Source organism: Saccopteryx leptura, chromosome 7, assembly GCF_036850995.1.
Source record: "Saccopteryx leptura isolate mSacLep1 chromosome 7, mSacLep1_pri_phased_curated, whole genome shotgun sequence".
Classification (NCBI taxonomy): Eukaryota; Metazoa; Chordata; class Mammalia; order Chiroptera; family Emballonuridae; genus Saccopteryx; species Saccopteryx leptura.
In genome coordinates, this window is record NC_089509.1 from 102,998,338 (window position 1) to 103,015,582 (window position 17,245).

General features: G+C 53.8%; 1 protein-coding gene across 4 annotated transcripts; it reads left to right on the forward strand.

The window, feature by feature from the left end:
• The first annotated feature begins 1,835 nt into the window (after positions 1-1,835).
• Positions 1,836-7,686, forward strand: CTDSP1 (CTD small phosphatase 1). Of its 4 annotated transcripts, none has more exons than XM_066345003.1 (7): positions 1,836-2,003; positions 3,370-3,533; positions 3,941-4,045; positions 4,160-4,216; positions 4,854-4,946; positions 5,068-5,253; positions 6,011-7,686. In XM_066345003.1, the coding sequence occupies exons 1-7, from the start codon at positions 1,937-1,939 to the stop codon at positions 6,137-6,139; spliced, it is 801 nt and encodes a 266-aa protein (XP_066201100.1). In that variant the 5' UTR covers positions 1,836-1,936; the 3' UTR covers positions 6,140-7,686. The 4 variants fall into 4 exon arrangements, with proteins under 4 accessions (XP_066201100.1, XP_066201101.1, XP_066201103.1 ...); XM_066345004.1 differs by having other exon boundaries at positions 3,944-4,045; XM_066345006.1 differs by having other exon boundaries at positions 3,370-3,518.
• The last annotated feature ends 9,559 nt before the right edge of the window (positions 7,687-17,245 follow it).

The window sequence follows — 17,245 nt, forward strand, 5'->3', positions numbered from 1 at the left end:
GAGCTCAGTTTCCCCAAAGGTGAAATGGGGTTAGGAGGGGGTCGTTCTGAGCAGTAAGTGAGATCGGAGAACGCAGCCCGAGCGGAACCCAGACGAAGTGCTTGCCACATGTTGGCGATTATGATTCAATGCAATGAGGGCGGCTCGGGTGGTTACAGGTTGTCCCAATACGCCAAGGTTAACGTTGGATCCCCAGTCTCTGCACATACAAGAAAGCCCAACAAGTCGATGAATCTCTCTTTCTCTCTCTCCCCTGACCCCTCGAAAATCAAACAACAACTACAGCAGGATATTTTTTAAATTGCAATGAGGGTTGCCTTGCGGGGTCCATAACCATAGGAGGGGGCACTGGGGTCCAGCTTCGGGGGGGGGGGGGAGTCAGCCCAAAGTCACCGTCCCCGCAGCCCAGTCGCAGGGAACCACTCAGAGCGCCTCCAGGGAAGCGCTGCTCTTCACGGGTCCCACCCCCGCGCAGGGCCTCCCCCTCCAGCGGGAACGAGGGGACGTGCGCGGGGGCGCTCGCATTGGCGGCTGGACAGTACTGGACGCGCCCTCCGGGGGAAGGAAGTGCTGAGGCTTGTTTGTCAAAGCTTGGCGTTGTCTTTTAAATTGTGAACACAAAATAACGAATGAAAAAAACTTAATAAACAGGAAAAAGAAACTCATCCTCAGAGCCAAGAACACGGGAGTTTCCCTCGTGAAGAATCCGCGTGGACGCAGTTCTGACCAGTGTGATTCTGCCCGGACCCGGGTGGAACTGCTGTTTAAAAGCCTCCAAAGATGTGTCAGGCCCAACAGTTGGGCACTGGGCCCTTAATGATGTAGCAACCAAGGTACGGGCGCCACCAGACCCCCCCCCCCCCCCCCCCCAGGATCAGAGCGGCCGGCGAGGGAGTAGAGGAGGGTATCTGGGAAGACCATTTTAAGACAGTGGCATTTCATCGAGGTAGGCGGGATCGGCTCCAAGAAGGTAGGTGTAGGAAGCGCGTTCCAAGTAGAGGGAACAGTGCGGTCCAGGGCGCCTCCTGGCGGGAACAACAGGTGATAGCGCGAATTCTGGGGCCGATGTGCGGTGCGTCAGGTGGGCCAGTTGAAAAGGGTGGGCTTGGAGATCCCAGGCAGGAAGTTGGAATCCTCCCGCCCTAGGAATGCAGGTAACCTGGCCCCAAGACTGCGGCTGGTATTGAGGGTACGGTCTGGTCAAAAGCATGATTGTGTGTGCACAGTCGCTTGGAGGAAGCAAAGAACTACCGCTCGTTCACGACTTCCTGCAAAGTAGCCCCTGCTATCGTCAGAGAGAAGGCTCATTTTATAGACCAGATAGCATTCGTCCCATTTCCCAGATGAGAAAACGAGAAGCAGCTTGTCCATGATCCTTGGAATGAGCAGAGATGAAGCCGCGCTGCCCGCCCGTACTCCCTGGCGTGGGCGCTCCGAGCGGGCGGGGCGAGCCCTGTCCCTGGCGCTGGGCGGCCTGTAACTGTAGGCCGGGTGTAGGGCCTGCCACGCAGTCGCAGAGACTCCCAGCGGGCGGGCGGCAGGAAAGGAGGCGACGCCCCCTGGAGCGCTGCAGGAACCGGGCCGGGCCCGCCTCTCCGCCCGCCGAGTCGCGCCGGCCCCAGAAGTGATGAAAGCCGCGGCAGAGTCCAGGTCACGCCGAAGCCGTTGCCCTTTTAAGGGGGAGCCTTGAAACGGCGCCCGGGTTCCATGTTTGCATCCGCCTTGCGGGGAGGAAACTCCATGTTGTAACAAAGTTTCCTCCGCGCCCCCTCCCTCCCCCTCCCCCTAAGAACCTGGCTCCCCTCCCCTCCGAAGCTCGCGGGGATCCCTCCCTCCCACCCCTCCCCTCCCCCCCGCGCCCCGATTCCGGCCCGAGCCGGGGGGGAGGCCGGGCACCGGGGCCAGAGTCCAGCCGGAGCGGAGCGCGCCCGGCCCCATGGACAGCTCGGCCGTCATTACTCAGATCAGCAAGGAGGAGGCACGGGGCCCGCTACGGGGCAAAGGTATGGATCTGCGCGGAGGGGACCGAAGCCAGGGCGCCGCGGGAGGGAAAAAGAAGGGGGCCGAGACCCTCCCCCGGGCAGCCGCTGCCCGCGCCCCGAGCGCCCGCCTTGGCGGGGCTCGAAGCTCCCAGCCGGAGAGGGAGAGGGGAGTTTGAACTCGGGGAGGCTGAGAGACGCGGGGCGGGGTCTGGCGCCTTTTGGGTGCTCTGGTCTGCTCAAGGTGGGGAAGCTGAGGCAGGAGTGGAAATAGGGCTCTTCCAGGGTCCCCCGGGATGGCAGTGCGCAATGCCGAGGATCGCCCCCTCCGCCTCCCCCTCCCCAATAGCGCCACGGGGGCTGGGAGATGGAGGGTGTTGGAGAGGGCGCCTTACGGCCACCCGCTGAGACTCCGCCCCCCCACCCACCCTGGGTCTTGGTCCGGTCAGGTCGCGGGGGAGGGCGCCGAGGTGACAGCCGGTTGGGGAGGGGGGTGGAAGGATCTCCCGCCAACACACAGCCACGGTCCTCACAAACTTCCGCGTCACGCGTGGAGGCTCCAAGCCCCTCAGAGGCGCAGAGAGGAACTACTTCTGAGAGTCGCCAGCGCGCCCGCGGGGAGCCCCATGCTTTGGGCCGGGCACGCGGCGTCCCGGCTGCCTGGGGCCCCACTGCTTGGGCGCCGGGCCTGTGCACACATGCACCGACCGGGGAAGCCGCGCCGCCAGCTTCGGCAGGCTTCCCCGGCGCTGGCGGGCCGGGGCCTGAGGTCTGGCCCCCCCTGTCCCGGGGGTGACTTCAGAGGCTAGGCAGTCCTTCCAGGTATGCCCACCTCTGGCTTGAGCCTAGCTCTGTCCGGGGGCCGGCGGCCCGGTGGAGAATGGGCCCGTCAATCAGCCGGTGGCGCATACCCAGCTCTAGGTTGGAGGTGGGGGCAGAGCGGGGTGGGGGCGGAGGAGGCGGGACCGGCAGATGGCTGCCGGACACTGGCCCCAGGTCCACCCCCTGCCTCTGGGTTCAGCGGCAGTGAGGACTTTGGACTCATGGGGGGCTGAAATAATGGAAGGAGGGCAGGAGCCCTCCTGGGTCCGACTGAGCAGGGACCGCTCAAGTAAAGTGGGTGGCAGAAGGTGCCCCCCTGGGGCTGAGCTCTCAGCAGTGATGGAGGCTGGGAGGAAGAGAGAGCGCTCTTGGTACATTCTCCAGCCAGCCTATTCCCTAGGTGGTACCTCTGTGCCCACCCTGGACTGACTTGTGGGGAGCAGAGGGGTGGTCTAGAGCCACCCTAGTGTGTTTCCCTCGATGAATGGGGTATCGCCAGGCCTTGGCAGCCCAGGGGCTGGCACCTGGACACATATGCACGCCTCCACCTTGGGCCTCTCTGCTTCAGGTGACCAGAAGTCATCGGCTTCCCAGAAGCCCCGGAGCCGGGGCATCCTCCATTCCCTTTTCTGCTGTGTCTGCCGGGATGATGGGGAGGCCCTGCCCACGCACAGCGGGGCACCCCTGCTCGTGGAGGAAAATGGAGCTGTTCCTAAGGTGTGTGGTGACCAGGTGAGGGCTGTAGGGGCACCTGGGTCCACCCTGGAGGGGGTTTAGGGGCAAAGGATTTTCTTGAACTGCCTGTAGGCCCTGGAAAGTTTGGAGGAGAGTGGAGCCCTCCCAGGACTGCCTAGCTTGTACCCTGAAATCGCTAAGACCACCACCCAGGGAATTCTGAATTTCCCTGTCACTGGCGGATGCTATTCTCTGCCTTGGCTTCCAGATAGGGAAGCAGGGCCCAGAGAGCTAGGCGCCTGCCTCGGGCTCCAGAGTTGGCAGGGGCAAATCTGGGAACAGGGTGGTCTCTGCCCATGTTCCTGTCGATCCCCAGGTGAGGGCTGTGGGAGGGAAGGCCTGTGTAGGAGAAATGACCAGGGTGTGAGAGAGGTGCCCCCAGCCAGCCCCACTCGTCCCCACAGCAGACCCCAGTCCAGTATCTGCTCCCCGAGGCCAAGGCCCAGGACTCAGACAAGATCTGCGTGGTCATCGACCTGGATGAGACCTTGGTGCACAGCTCCTTCAAGGTGGGCTCTGCCCGGCAGCCCCCTGCCCTGGGTTTCTGAGGGGGCCTGCCCTGGCCTGGGAGGGCGGTCTGGGCAGGCCTTGCCCCAACTCCAGCCACTCTTTCCCCCCTGTAGCCAGTGAACAATGCTGACTTCATCATCCCAGTGGAGATCGATGGGGTTGTCCACCAGGTGAGGGGCTGGGTACTGGGGGGAGGCAGTGGGCTTGGTATCTGCCGATCAAACAGGCTCCTCCCACCAATCCTGAGAGCTTGTTCTAGGTCTCTGCTAGATGTGGAATGTCAGAGGCCCAGAGAGGGTGTAAGACTTGTCCCAGGTCACACAGGCCCTCAGGGACTTGACTATAGTAAGGTCTACAGGGAGTGGAGTTCTTCTTGGCACCTCCTTACCCCACCCTGCCCGGAACCCAGTTCAAGTAATTCAGGATAGGTTGTGTGCTGTCCAGCCTGTTCTCCATTACTTGGCTCGGGGGCCGGTGCCCTGCAGCCTTGGGGTGAGGGGGCTGCCCCTAGGCCCCTCCATTTGCCTGAGGCCGTGTTAGGGGAAGGGCCAGAGAAGCCAGAGAATTAGTGATTCCCCTTGAGGCAGAAGCCTGGAAGTCAGAGGTTCATTTTGATCCTTCTTTGAGAGAGTGGTGGTATCCCTAGCAGCGGTTGGGGTGGCTGGCCAAGTGGAGCCCCCCCGCAGGGCCTGAGACCAGCCTGCCGCCTGTGCTCCTCCGCCTCCTTCACTGGCGCCCTCCCAGCCCCCCGCCACCCCCCACTCCCAGCCTGTGGGCCAGCAGTCCCCTCACTGGCCCACCCCCCAGGTCTACGTGCTGAAGCGGCCCCATGTGGATGAGTTCCTCCAGAGAATGGGCGAGCTCTTCGAGTGCGTGCTCTTCACTGCCAGCCTGGCCAAGGTGAGTCCCACACCCCCTGACAGGCTCCTGGGACAGCCCTGCCCTCCTCTCTAGCTTGTGGCCTTTGGGCAGTGACCTCTGGGTCACCCTTGGCCCCAGATGACTCACCTCCCATCTGCAGTATGCAGACCCAGTAGCTGACCTGCTGGACAAGTGGGGGGCCTTCCGGGCACGGCTGTTTCGTGAGTCATGTGTCTTCCACCGCGGGAACTACGTGAAAGACCTGAGCAGGCTGGGCCGAGACTTGCGGCGGGTGCTCATCCTGGACAACTCGCCTGCTTCCTATGTCTTCCATCCGGACAACGCTGTAAGTGCCAGGCCCTGGACAGGGGGCTGAGAACCAAGAAAGGGGTCAGTCCCTTCAGGCTTCCTGCCTGCCCCTGCTCCCAGGTTGGGCGGTGTCCCTTCCGTTCCTCCTCTTCCCTCTCATTGACCTGTGTCCACTTGCCTCATGCTTTATTGATTATTCCGCCCATTCGGACTGTGTGTAGTGGGCTGGGTCCCGCCTGGGCATTGGAACAGTTACAATTTTTAAGCTGCCAGTTAAGTTGTTACCAGTTAGTGGGTCACAGACATGATTTAGTGGGTCCTAGTTGGGATTAAAAAATAAAACAAAATAGCAGAGTGCTTTGCACACAGTTAGGTTAAGTATCCTTTCAGAAAATGTTGCTTTGGCCTGACCTGTGGTGGCGCAGTGGATAAAGCCTCGACCTGGAATGCTGAAGTTGCCCGTTCAAAACCCTGGGCTTGCCCAGTCAAGGCACATATGGGAGTTGAAGCTTCCTGCTCCTCCCCCCTTCACGCGCGCGCGCGCTCTCTCTCTCTCTCTCCTCTAAAATGAATAAATAAATAAAAGTAATTAAAAATCCCTAAAAAAAAAAAAAAAAAAAAAAAAAAAGAATATTGCTTTGTTATGTAGATAGACACGATTTACTGGGGGCTGCTGTCAAAATGTTTGAAAGCTGGGTAAGGGCTTTCCAGGAGGTGGCCCACCGAGGGGGGCTGCTCAGGGATGGGCTGCATCTTCTGTGTCCAGGGTGATGACCCAATGCCCATCTGCCCAGGTACCGGTGGCCTCGTGGTTTGACAACATGAGTGACACAGAGCTCCACGACCTCCTGCCCTTCTTCGAGCAGCTCAGCCGAGTGGATGACGTGTACTCAGTGCTCAGGCAGCCACGGCCTGGCAGCTAGTGAGGAGCCCTGGGGCCAGGACCTGCCCCTAACCACACCTACACCTTTCACTCACGGACTCTTCCTTAAGACAACTCTGCAACCTTGGCCACCTCAGTGCCATGGGGACCTGGGTGTCTCCCCCGCCAGCCTGGCCAGGCTGCTAAGGGGGCAGCAGGCCGCACAGAGGGCAGTGAGACCCTGGGTCCCTGTGTCAGTGCCTTAGAACCTCCTCCCTCTTCTTGGGGGACCTGAGGGGCCCTGCGTGCCACTCCCCCTTTCTCTCTCTGTGCTGCCATGTTTCTCTGCTGCCAAATTGAGCCCCTTGGCCTTTCCGGTTCTGCTTGGGGGAGGGGGCAGGGTTCCTGCTGCCCCATGCCTTGGGCCCCCAGCCTGGGAACAGTGGACACCAACCAAGTGCCTTGCATAGAGCCCTTTCCCCCGTCTGGTTTTCCCAAGGCCAGATCGGGTCAGCTCTTGCCTGGAATAGTCTCCAGGCTGCTGGTGAGGGAGGAACCAGTCTCCCTACCTCCTCTGTGGGGACTGTTACAGAGCCCACCACCCCTGCTTAGGAGGGTCGTCAGGAGGGGAGAAGATCTGCTACCACTTGTGAAGGCAGCAGGGGTCTGTCCTTCAGGATGAAGAGTCCATCTTTTCTGGGCTCAGCAGCAGCAGCAGAGGGCTGCTCCCCACATCACCCAAGCCCTAACCCCTCATGTCTACTTTGACCACCCCGAGGCCCTGGGGCTTGGCTCCCCTGCTCTGAGTGTGGGGGCATAGGCAGGACCCCTTTGTGGTGCCATATAAATATGTATATGTGTATATAGATTTTTAGGGAAAGGGGAGAGGGAAAGGTTGGGGTAGAAACACCCCTTCCTCTCCCCTTTCCTGGGCCCATAAATTGGGGGGAGGGAGGGAAAGGATTTTTAACATTTTTAAACTATCTTCTGAATGAAACAAGTTGGCCCCAGGCCCTATCCTTTGTCCCCTATACCCTCTTTGCTTCATTCATTCATTTAAAACATTTATTGAGCACCTTCTCTGTGCCCAGCCTGTGGTAGGCCAACCAGCTGAGTGTGTTTGAGGGATCTCTACACCACCTAACAGGTGCCTCTACCACCCACCCCATACTTCACCCGTGCCTTTAGGGGATCCGTAGGAGGTGGGACCCTTCTTACGGGGTTTGCCAAGCTACACCCCTCTTCTGTGCCAACCCACCCTCTGCAGCCCCCTGCCTCATCCCCTACTGGCTGGGGGCTGCTCCCAGGACATCCTGCCTTCCAGTTCTGCCTCCTTTACCTGGAACCCCTCCCCCAAATGCTGAATCTGGAGGTCAAGGCCTTGGGCTCGCCCCAGATCCTAACAGTTAGGGGACCCACGTACCAGTGCCAAGGGGGAGCGTCAAAGGGACATGTCATTGTTCCTCTCCCTCCATCCCCCTGGAAAGCCAGGGGTGGGAGGGAGGACATGGCTGGTCTGAATCCAATGACTCATCCATTTAAGTGCCTTCTCTGTGATGTAGAGCCCCTCAGTGTGATGAGAACTAAAGAGAAAGCCAGACCCCCCCATCCTGCCTCTGTGGTTATTGGGGAAGGGCATTGAAGTGGGAGAGTGTGTCCTATGAAGCCACGCCCCACTTAAGCAAACCCTTTGGAGGGAGGAAAGGAGGTGGGTGGTGGTGGTGGAGGAGGAGGAGGTGGAGGCTGCCCTACTCCCCTGGGGCTTCAAGTGTGAAAGTGCAAGAATGATCTAAGTACTGTTTAATTTTCCTACTTCTCTCAGCCTCAGTTATCTGACCTGCAAAATGGAGATCGGCACTCTGCAGAATTGTTTAAATGCCGCCCTTGGAGGACTCCGTAAGATTAGCTCTAAAGCTAAGCAGAAATGCGTCCCTAGGGGAGGCCCCTGGAAGGTATTCGGAGACGGGAGGGGTGTGGCCTCTGGCCCGGAGCGGAGGGGAGGAGTGCGTGAGGCCCCAGAGGGTGGAGGTGGGGAGCGGGCCAGCTACGGGGAAGCCAAGTTCAACTGCGAACGGAAGAACTTTGAGCGAGACTGACGCAGGCCTCCCTGACGGAGCCGCGGGAACGGCCTGCGCCGGAGACTCCGGGGGGCTCTCCGCCCTCCCCCCCCAGCCCTCCGCGGCCTCCCGCCGGCCGCGCCCTTGCACGAGCCTCGGGCCCACTTCCTGCCCCCGCCCCTCCGGCCGTGGCAGCGCTTCCTTTGCAAAAACTGGGCAGCCCGGGGCTCCGGCAGGAAGTGCCCTCGCGGCCCGCCCTCTCCTTCCCGAGGTGGCCACTAGAGGCCTCTCCGTCCCTGCGGACGCGGCCTCCGCGGCGCTGGGCTCTAACCCCGCCTGCTCCCATCCCCACCCGACCCCGGGGGCAGGGGAAAGGGGCGCCTGTCGTTCCCCCCTCTCCCGGGGGTGGGCCGCTGCCCCGCTCCGCCATACACAGGAGAGAAGGGAGGTCTGCCTCTCCCGAAGGTTGACCCTGTCCCATCCCCACCTATCCTACCCTTCCCACCCCACTTCCCCTTGTGAACCCAGCTTCCAACTGGCCTCCTGGCGCCCCACGTGCTGATCTGCCCCACCCCGGGTCTCTGAGGGTGACCTACCAAGTGTATGATGCCTCCCCTTTTCCCTGGCTCGTCCCCCACCCCTTTTTTCTGCTGGAAAAGCATTGGGAAGCACCCACCTGGCAAGAGAACCTGCAGAGCCCTTGGTCAGTAACATCAGCCCCGGTCTGAGGGGAGCCTCACAGCCAAGGCAGGGTTAATATCCAGTGGCCTGCCTCTGCCCTTGACCCTCCTTCTCAGGGGTCCTGCGGGATTTCCTGCTCTCCATGCAGACACTAGTCCCGGAGATTTGCATCCCAGAGGCCCACACAAGCTGGAGAGTCACTAGGGCTCCCGACTTTGAATGAGACCGCAGTCAGCCTTTCCCCACCACCACCACCCACACACCCTTCACCCACATGAAGTTCAACTTAACCACATGTATCTGCAAACTTCCTATGTGCCAGGCACGTTGCCAGGAACGACCGACCAGGGACACACCGTGACTAGGGCATGCCTCTGCTCTCAAGGAACTCACAACCTAGTTGGGGAAGGACACCTGAACAGACTAAAGCCTGAAGTGCTGCAGATACAGTGCAAGAGAGAACCTGGGAGGCCAGGAGCACAGCGGGGTACCTCAGCCCGCCTGGGATGCCGAGGGGGGTGAGGGAAATGTGTCCCGAGGAAGTGATGAGTTTGAGAAGGAGGAGCGATTCAGGTGATGGTGGCCTGAGCAAGGAGAAGCACCAGAAAAGAAGCCAGAGAGCCAGGAGCCTTTCACAGTAGGGAGTGTAGGAAATGACAATTTTGTGATTGTACACAGTAGGGGAGGGCGGGAAATGACGCTGCAGGAGGCAGGAGGGGCCAGATAATGCAGATAGATCTATAGGCAGAACAATGGAGTGGCCTTTTTTCAAAGGTGGTGTGTGCCTTTGGGGGGACACTAGGGACACTGAGCAGGAGAGGGGTGTGTTCAATCCTTGTGGCTTCACGATGGAAGCAAAGTCAGTTATGAGATGGGAGACCACAGCCGTGGAGGATGAAGACGAGCTGGGGCACGGGCCAAGTGGAAAGGGAAGAAAGGAAGGATGGGTGTGAAATAGAAGATAAACCTGGCAGGAAGCTGTGGGGCTGGCTGGCTCGGGGGGACGGGTGGAGAGGAACGAGTGCTTTGGAGATGACAACTGCAAAAATGTCTAATTGAGCCCAGTGTGGAACAGATACTCACTATTGGTCTGTTACACACAGACACACACAGCAGAGGAAACAGGCACCTGATACTGCACTGTAGGCAGGGGTGTAAACTGGTACAACCACTTTGGAAAGTGACTTGACAATACTATTTTTTTTTCTTTCTTTAGTTTAGGGAGAGGAAGGGAGAAAGGGAAACATCAATCTGTTCCGCTTATTCAAGCGTTCACTGGTTTCTTGTATGTGCCCTGGCTGGGGATTGAACCTGCAGCCTTGGTGTATCTGGATGATGCTCTAATCAACTGAGCTTCTGGGCCAGGGCCTGTTTCTGTTTTTTAATTGACTTTTAGAGAGGAAGGGAGAGACAGAAACATTGACTTGTTCCACTTATTCATGCTGTCATTGGTTGATTCTTATATGTGCCCTGACTGGGGATCAAACCTGCGACCTCGGCATGTTGGGATGGTGCTCTAACCAACTCAGCTATCTGGCCAGGGCCAACAAGACCATTTTTCTATTTTTTTCAGCAATACCATTTTTAAAAAAATTTTTATTTTTTTTATTTTTTACAGAGACAGAGAGTGAGTCAGAGAGAGGGATAGACAGACAGGAACGGAGAGAGATGAGAAGCATCAATCATTAGTTTTTCGTTGCACGTTGCAACACCTTAGTTGTTCATTGATTGCTTTCTCATATGTGCCTTGACCACGGGCCTTCAGCAGACCTAGTGACCCCTTGCTGGAGCCAGCGATCTTGGGTTCAAGCTGGTGGGCTTTTTGCTCAAACCAGATGAGCCCGCGCCCAAGCTGGCAACCTTGGGGTCTCGAACCTGGGTCCTCCGCATCCCAGTCCGACGCTCTAACCACTGCGCCACCACCTGGTCAGGCTCAAAAAATTTTAAAACATAAATATATATATATACTTTTGTGTTCTCAGAGTAACAAGAAGTGGGAATTGTCGCTAATCCTGGGTTGCAGGGTTGGGGACTGGGTGGGAGTCACCTGAGATGGGAGGAACACCTTTAAACAATGTTTTTCAATTGATTTGAGAGAGAGAAGCATCAACTCATTCCACTTGGTTGTTCCATTTAACTGTGCACTCATTGATTGCTTTTCCTATGTGCCCTAACCAGACATAGAACTTGTGACCTCAGCATGTCAGGATGACACTATCCACTGAGAACCTGGCCAGGGTGGGACATGTTTTTACTATACATCTGTTTATTATTTGAGTGATTTTTACCAAGTGCACTTTTTTTTATGAAAATCAGTTAAAAATTAAAAAGTCCAACATTGTAAACATCAAAATAGAACTCATAAATTACATGTCTTTCCTTCAGTCGTTGCGTGGTGACTGTGCCAGGCACTAGGGTACAGCAGTGAGCTACACATGCTGTGGGGAAAACAGGGTCAAGTCATTCCAAAATGAGAAGTAGAAAGTGGTAAATAAAGAATTTAAAACTTTAAAAAAAAAATTTTAAACTTTTGTATTGCCAGTGCCAAATGATCACCCCAAGATGACTTCTGATCACAAAGCCATTATCAGAATGTGCCTTTACAGTGGGCGTACTTGGCAGTAACCAAGGGAGCAAACCTCATTACTCATGCTGGGACAGCTTGACACCGTAGACCCCCGAAGCAGTACAATGTGAAGTTCACAGCATCAGCTCTGCCCATGCCGCTCAAAGCGTGGTCCGCAGACCGGCAGGTGCATCAGCCTCATCTGGGAGCTTGTTAGTAATGCAGAATCTCAGGCCCCGCCCCAGACCTAATAAATCAGATTCTGCATTTTAAAAAGATTCCCAGGTGATTCTTGTGATACTACAGTTTGAGAAGTGCTGGGTTTTCCAAATAATTTTTGAAAAATTATTTAACCAGGACTTTTCAAGCCTTTAGCAGTACTTTCAGTTTGTGGGAGATCCAGGAGGAAGAGGAACAAAATTAAGCAATATAGGCCCTGGCCGGTTGACTCAGTGGTACAGCGTTGGCCTGGCGTGCAGGAGTCCCAGGTTAGATTCCTGGCCAGGGCACACAGGAGAAGCACCCATCTGCTTCTCCACCCCTCCCCCTCTCCTTCCTCTCTGTCTCTCTCTGCCCCTCCTGCAGCCAAGGCTCCATTGGAGCAAAGTTGGCCCAGGCACTGAGGATGGCTCCATGGCCTTTGCCTCAGGCGCTAGAATGGCTCTGGTTGCAATAGAGCAGCGCCACAAATGGGCATGTCGGGTGGATCCCGGTTAGGCGCATGTGGGAGTCTGTCTGACTGCCTCCCCGTGTCTAGCTTCAGAGAATACAAAAAAAAAAATAAATATATATATATAAAATATATTTATTGTATATATATTATATAATATATATATATTATATATACAGTGATACCTCGGTTCTCAAACATAATTCGTTCCGGGAGAACGGTCGAGAACCAAATTGTTCGAGAACCGAAACAATGAAACCCATAGGAAATAATGGAAACTGGATTAATTTGTTCCAAGCCCCAAAAATATGCCTATTTACTGGTGCTTTCTCACAAATAACGACTTCATTGATGCTGTCACCTGCTAACTCTTTTTCTTTAATGAAAATAAGAAGCAGCTTCTCCATTTCCTCCATTATCTGAGGCCTTTGCTTTGTTAACAATGTAACACCTTTGGCAACATTGGCAGCCTTTATAACAGCTTTATTCTTAAGGAAAGTTGAGATAGTAGATCTTGGCATGCCATACTCAGCAGACAGATCTGAAACACGTGTGCCCTGTTCATATTTGGCAATGATTTCTTTTTTCAGCTCAATCATTGTTCTCACAGCTTTCTGCTTACCTTTGTCTGCATTACCACTTCTGGCTTTCTTTGGACCCATGTCTAAGGGTTAAATTCAGTGTACAAAGCGTGCACAAAGCGTGAGTCTCTCCACAAAGCGTGAGTCTCACCACAAAGCGTGACTCTCACCACAAAGCGTGACTCCACAAAAACGTGATTCTCTCTCTCCACAAAGCATGACTCACACTGATGACGCAGGCAAGGCGCGCTCGGCCGAATGAACGCCATTCGGCTCAACTCGGCTAATCTCGGACGTTCGAGTTCCAAATATTTGTTCGGATTCCAAGACAAAATTTTCTCGAATTTCCTGGTCGAATACCGATTTGGTCGAAAGTCAAGGCGTTCGAGAACCGAGGTATCACTGTATATATATACATACATAAAGACTGAGATAAATCCACAGTGTGAACATTCTACAAAACAACTGTCCTTGCCCTGGCCGGTTGGCTCAGCGGTAGAGCGTCGGCCTAGCGTGCGGAGGACCCGGGTTCGATTCCCGGCCAGGGCACATAGGAGAAGCGCCCATTTGCTTCTCCACCCCTCCGCTGCGCCTTCCTCTCTGTCTCTCTCTTCCCCTCCCGCAGCCGAGCATCGCCCCCTGGTGGGCAGAGCATCGCCCCATGGTGGGCGTGCCGGGTGGATCCCAGTCCGGCGCATGCGGGAGTCTGTCTTACTGTCTCTCCCTGTTTCCAGCTTCAGAAAAATGCAAAACAAACAAACAAACAAAAAAACAACAACTGTCCTTGACTCAGGTAAGTCAGTATCAGAAAAATAGCTGGGATCTGTTCTAGATTTCAAAAATAAAGCTACAGCCTGACCGGGTGGTGGCACAGTGGATAGAGCATCGGACTGGGATGCGGAGGACCCAGGTTCAAGACCCTGAGGTCACCAGCTTGAGTGCAGGCTCATCTGGTTTGAGCAAGGCTCACCAGCTTGAGCCCAAAGTCACTGGTTCGAGCAAGGGGTCACTCAGTGCTATAGCCTCCGATCAAGGCACATATGAGAAAGCAATCAACGAACAACTAAGGTACCGCAACGAAGAATTGATGTTTCTCATCTCTCTCCCTTCCTGTCTGTCCCTCTCTCTGACTCTTCTCAGTCTCTGTCACAAAATAAATAAATAAAATGCTTTAAAAAAATAATAAAGCGGCCCTGGCCGGTTGCTCAGTGGTAGAACGTCGGCCTGGCATGCAGGAGTCACGAATTTGGTTCCTGGCCAGGGCACACAGGAGAAGCACCCATCTGCTTCTCCACCCCTCCCCCTCTCCTTCCTCTCTGTCTCTCTCTTCCCCTCCTTCAGCCAAGGCTCCATTGGAGCAAAGTTGGCCCAGATGCTGAGGATGGCTCCATGGCCTCTGCCTCAGGCGCTAGAATGGCCCTGGTTGCAACAGAGCAATGCCCTAGATGGGCAGAGCATCACCCCCTGGTGGGCATGCCAAGTGGATCCCGACCGGGTGCATGCAGGAGTCTGTCTGACTACCTCCCTGTTTCCAACTTCAGAAAAATACAAAAAAATAAAATAATAATAATAATAAAGCTACATAATAAAGGAAATGCATGATCTTGATATGATCATGAATCAATAAAAACAGCTGTTAAAGTTTTTGTGAGTACAATTGGAGATATTTGACCATGGACTGGGTAGAAGATGATACTACAAATAATTTGTCCCTGGCCCGGTAGCTCAGTTGGTTAAAGCTTTGTCCCAATACACCAAGGCTATGGGCTGCATCCCGGGTCAGGGCACGTACAAAAAATAACCAATGAATGCATAAATAACTGGAACAACAAATGGATGTTTCTGTCTCTAAAATCAATAAAAAAATAATTTGTAATCTCATCGTATTACAGTTGCCTGACCAGGCGATGGTGCAGTGGATAGGGCGTCAGACTGAGATGTGGAGGACCCAGGTTCGAGACCCCGAGGTCGCCAGCTTGAGCGTGGGCTCGTCTGGTATGAGCAAGGCTCACCAGCTTGAGCCCAAGGTTGCTGGCTCGAGCAAGGGGTCACTCGGTCTGCTGTAGCCCCCTGATCAAGGCACAAGTGAGAAATTAACCAATGAACAACTAAGGAGCCGCAACAAAGAATTGATGTTTCTCATCTCTCTCCCTTCCTGTCTGTCTGTCCCTACCTGTCCCTCTCTCTGACTCTCTGTCTCTGCCACACACACACACACACACACACACAAAACCCTCATAAAATCATATTACAGTTATGAAAGTGAAAATCTTCATTCTTAGGAGATGAGCGATCAACTAAATATTGTGGGCTGGATATCGATATCTGCAATTTACCTTCTAAATATACACACATATAGGCCTGAACTGTGGTGGTGCAGTGGATAAAGCGTCGACCTGGAAATGCTGAGGTTGCCGGTTCGAAACCCTGGGCTTGCCTGGTCAAGGCACATATGGGAGTTGATGCTTCCAGCTCCTCCCCCCTTCTCTCTGTCTCTCTCTCTCCTCTTTCTCTCTCTCTCCCTCTCTCTCTCTCTCCTCTCTAAAAATGAATAAATAAAAATAAAAATAAAAAAAAAACCCAATAAGTTTAAAAAATATATATATATATACACACATATGGCAAATAAGAATTCTTGAGTCCATTGGTGTTTATTATTCTATTTTATTTAATTCTGACTTTTCTCTTTTTCAGATTTATTTATTAATTTAAGGGAGAGAGAGAAACACAAACTTGTTGCTCTACCCATTTATGCATTCATTTGTTGATTCTTCTGTGTGCCCTGACTCAGGATCGAACCTATAACCTTGGTATATCAGGATAATGCTCTAACCAGTTGAGCTATCCAGCCAGGGCCTGTTATTTATACTTTTCTATTTTTGACATTTTTGTAATAAATTGGAATCAATTTTTAAAAACATAGGTTCTTTAGACAAAACCCTGAGGCTAAATTAAAAGACAAGTAACAAAGTAAAGAATCCCAAAAATGACAAGCAGGTTACCAACGTTAACACATTAAAATACATAAACAACTCAACAAATTATTTTAAAATTTACAAAAGAAGACATAGCGAAGAAGTATATTTTAAAACGGTCTACCCTCCTGGTAATAAAAGTATATAAATCAACATGAGGCCTATTTTCTTCTGACATTCAAATTGACAAACATAGATTCTCTTAGAAGCTGGAGCCCAGGGCGGGGATGAATGTGAAGAAACAGGCTGTCTCCTGTCCTGAACGATGGGCTACCAGTTAATGCAACTTTTCTGGAAAGCAATTTGCCTATTCGCATCTTTGACCCAGCAATCCCACTTTTAGGAGTTTATCCTAAAAAAATAATAATAGATGCAATCTAATGGCAAAGATTTAGCAATTAGAATACTTGCTACAGCATTCTTTGTATTATTAAATAATTGGATATGAAAATGAGCTATTGGTTACACAAACTATGCTGTGTCTCTAATGGATTGCCATGGGACAGTTAAAACGTTACAGAATAACAATGTCACAGAAGAAAAGCATATAGGTGTAGATAGATCAATCAGTAGATATTATATATATATATGGAGCACACACACAGCCTATGTCTTGAAATACAATGAATTGAAAGAAATACAACAAAATAAACCACAGTGATTTATCTGTGGATTACCTCTGTAGTAAAATGATAGATGAGGTTTTTTTCTTTCCTTTTTACCTGTTTGTATAATTGAGTGAATATATACTTCTTTTTATTCACAAAACTTATTTTAAAAAACAAAATAGCACCTGTCATGTGTTCACTCCTCTTATCAGACCGTGCACGAGCACACTCACTCATGCACACACATGTGCACACATACAACATTTGGTCTCCAGGGACTCAGGAAGGTGTGGTTAGGAGGAGGGGCTTCCCTCGCCCAGCCTTCAGCTCACCGGTCCAGAGGACCTGAGTTTAGGGGTGACAGGAGGATTTCTGCAGGGACAGAGGTAGGGAGGCAGCTTCCCAGGATGCTGAGTTTGTGAGCAGAACCAGCTTGCTCCTTTCCCATCCTGACGAGAGGGACCCCGGGGATCCGGAGTCGGAAATGGACACGGTGACTGCCCGGAGAGGGTGGAGACAGAGTCCAAAGGCGCTGGTTTATGGCAGCTCATAAAAACTGCAGGTGGAGCCTGAAAGTGTGGGGAGAGACAAGGAGGACCCTTGTGCCCCTCGGAGTGTCATGTGCCCAGTAGAAGAGACCTCTAAGGGTGCCAGGGTTCCATCTGTCCTGAAGGGACCCCAAGTGCATACCCCTGACCCTGCATTTCTGGGTCTGGGGCTCCCTTGGCCCATGAGCCATTCCCCCAGGGAAGGAGGGAGGTCTGCTGAGCCTCCTCTTCTGGTCTGGTAGGAGGAAGGACCTCTCCTGGTTCATGCTGTCCACCTGCAGTGAGGGCCTGGGCCCCGGGCAGGAGCAGCCCAGGGTGAGGCACTTCGCTCTGCCTGGCAGGGTGTCACTGGGTTCCCGGCTCCCAGGGACCTGACAGACACCTGCCTCCCTACCCCCTCACCCATTCTCTCTCTCTCCCAGGGGCCCTATCTTTCCTTATATGGTGAAGGCAGTTCCTAGAGGAGGGGGGGGGAGACAAA

Bases quoted from the DNA above. Each gene is read 5' to 3' on its own strand.
- CTDSP1 (XM_066345003.1), top strand. From the start codon at position 1,937: ATGGACAGCTCGGCCGTCATTACTCAGATCAGCAAGGAGGAGGCACGG. The intron at 4,217-4,853 runs GTGAGGGGCTGG...CCCACCCCCCAG, and splicing joins TCGATGGGGTTGTCCACCAG to GTCTACGTGCTGAAGCGGCC. The intron at 4,947-5,067 runs GTGAGTCCCACA...TCCCATCTGCAG, and splicing joins TCACTGCCAGCCTGGCCAAG to TATGCAGACCCAGTAGCTGA.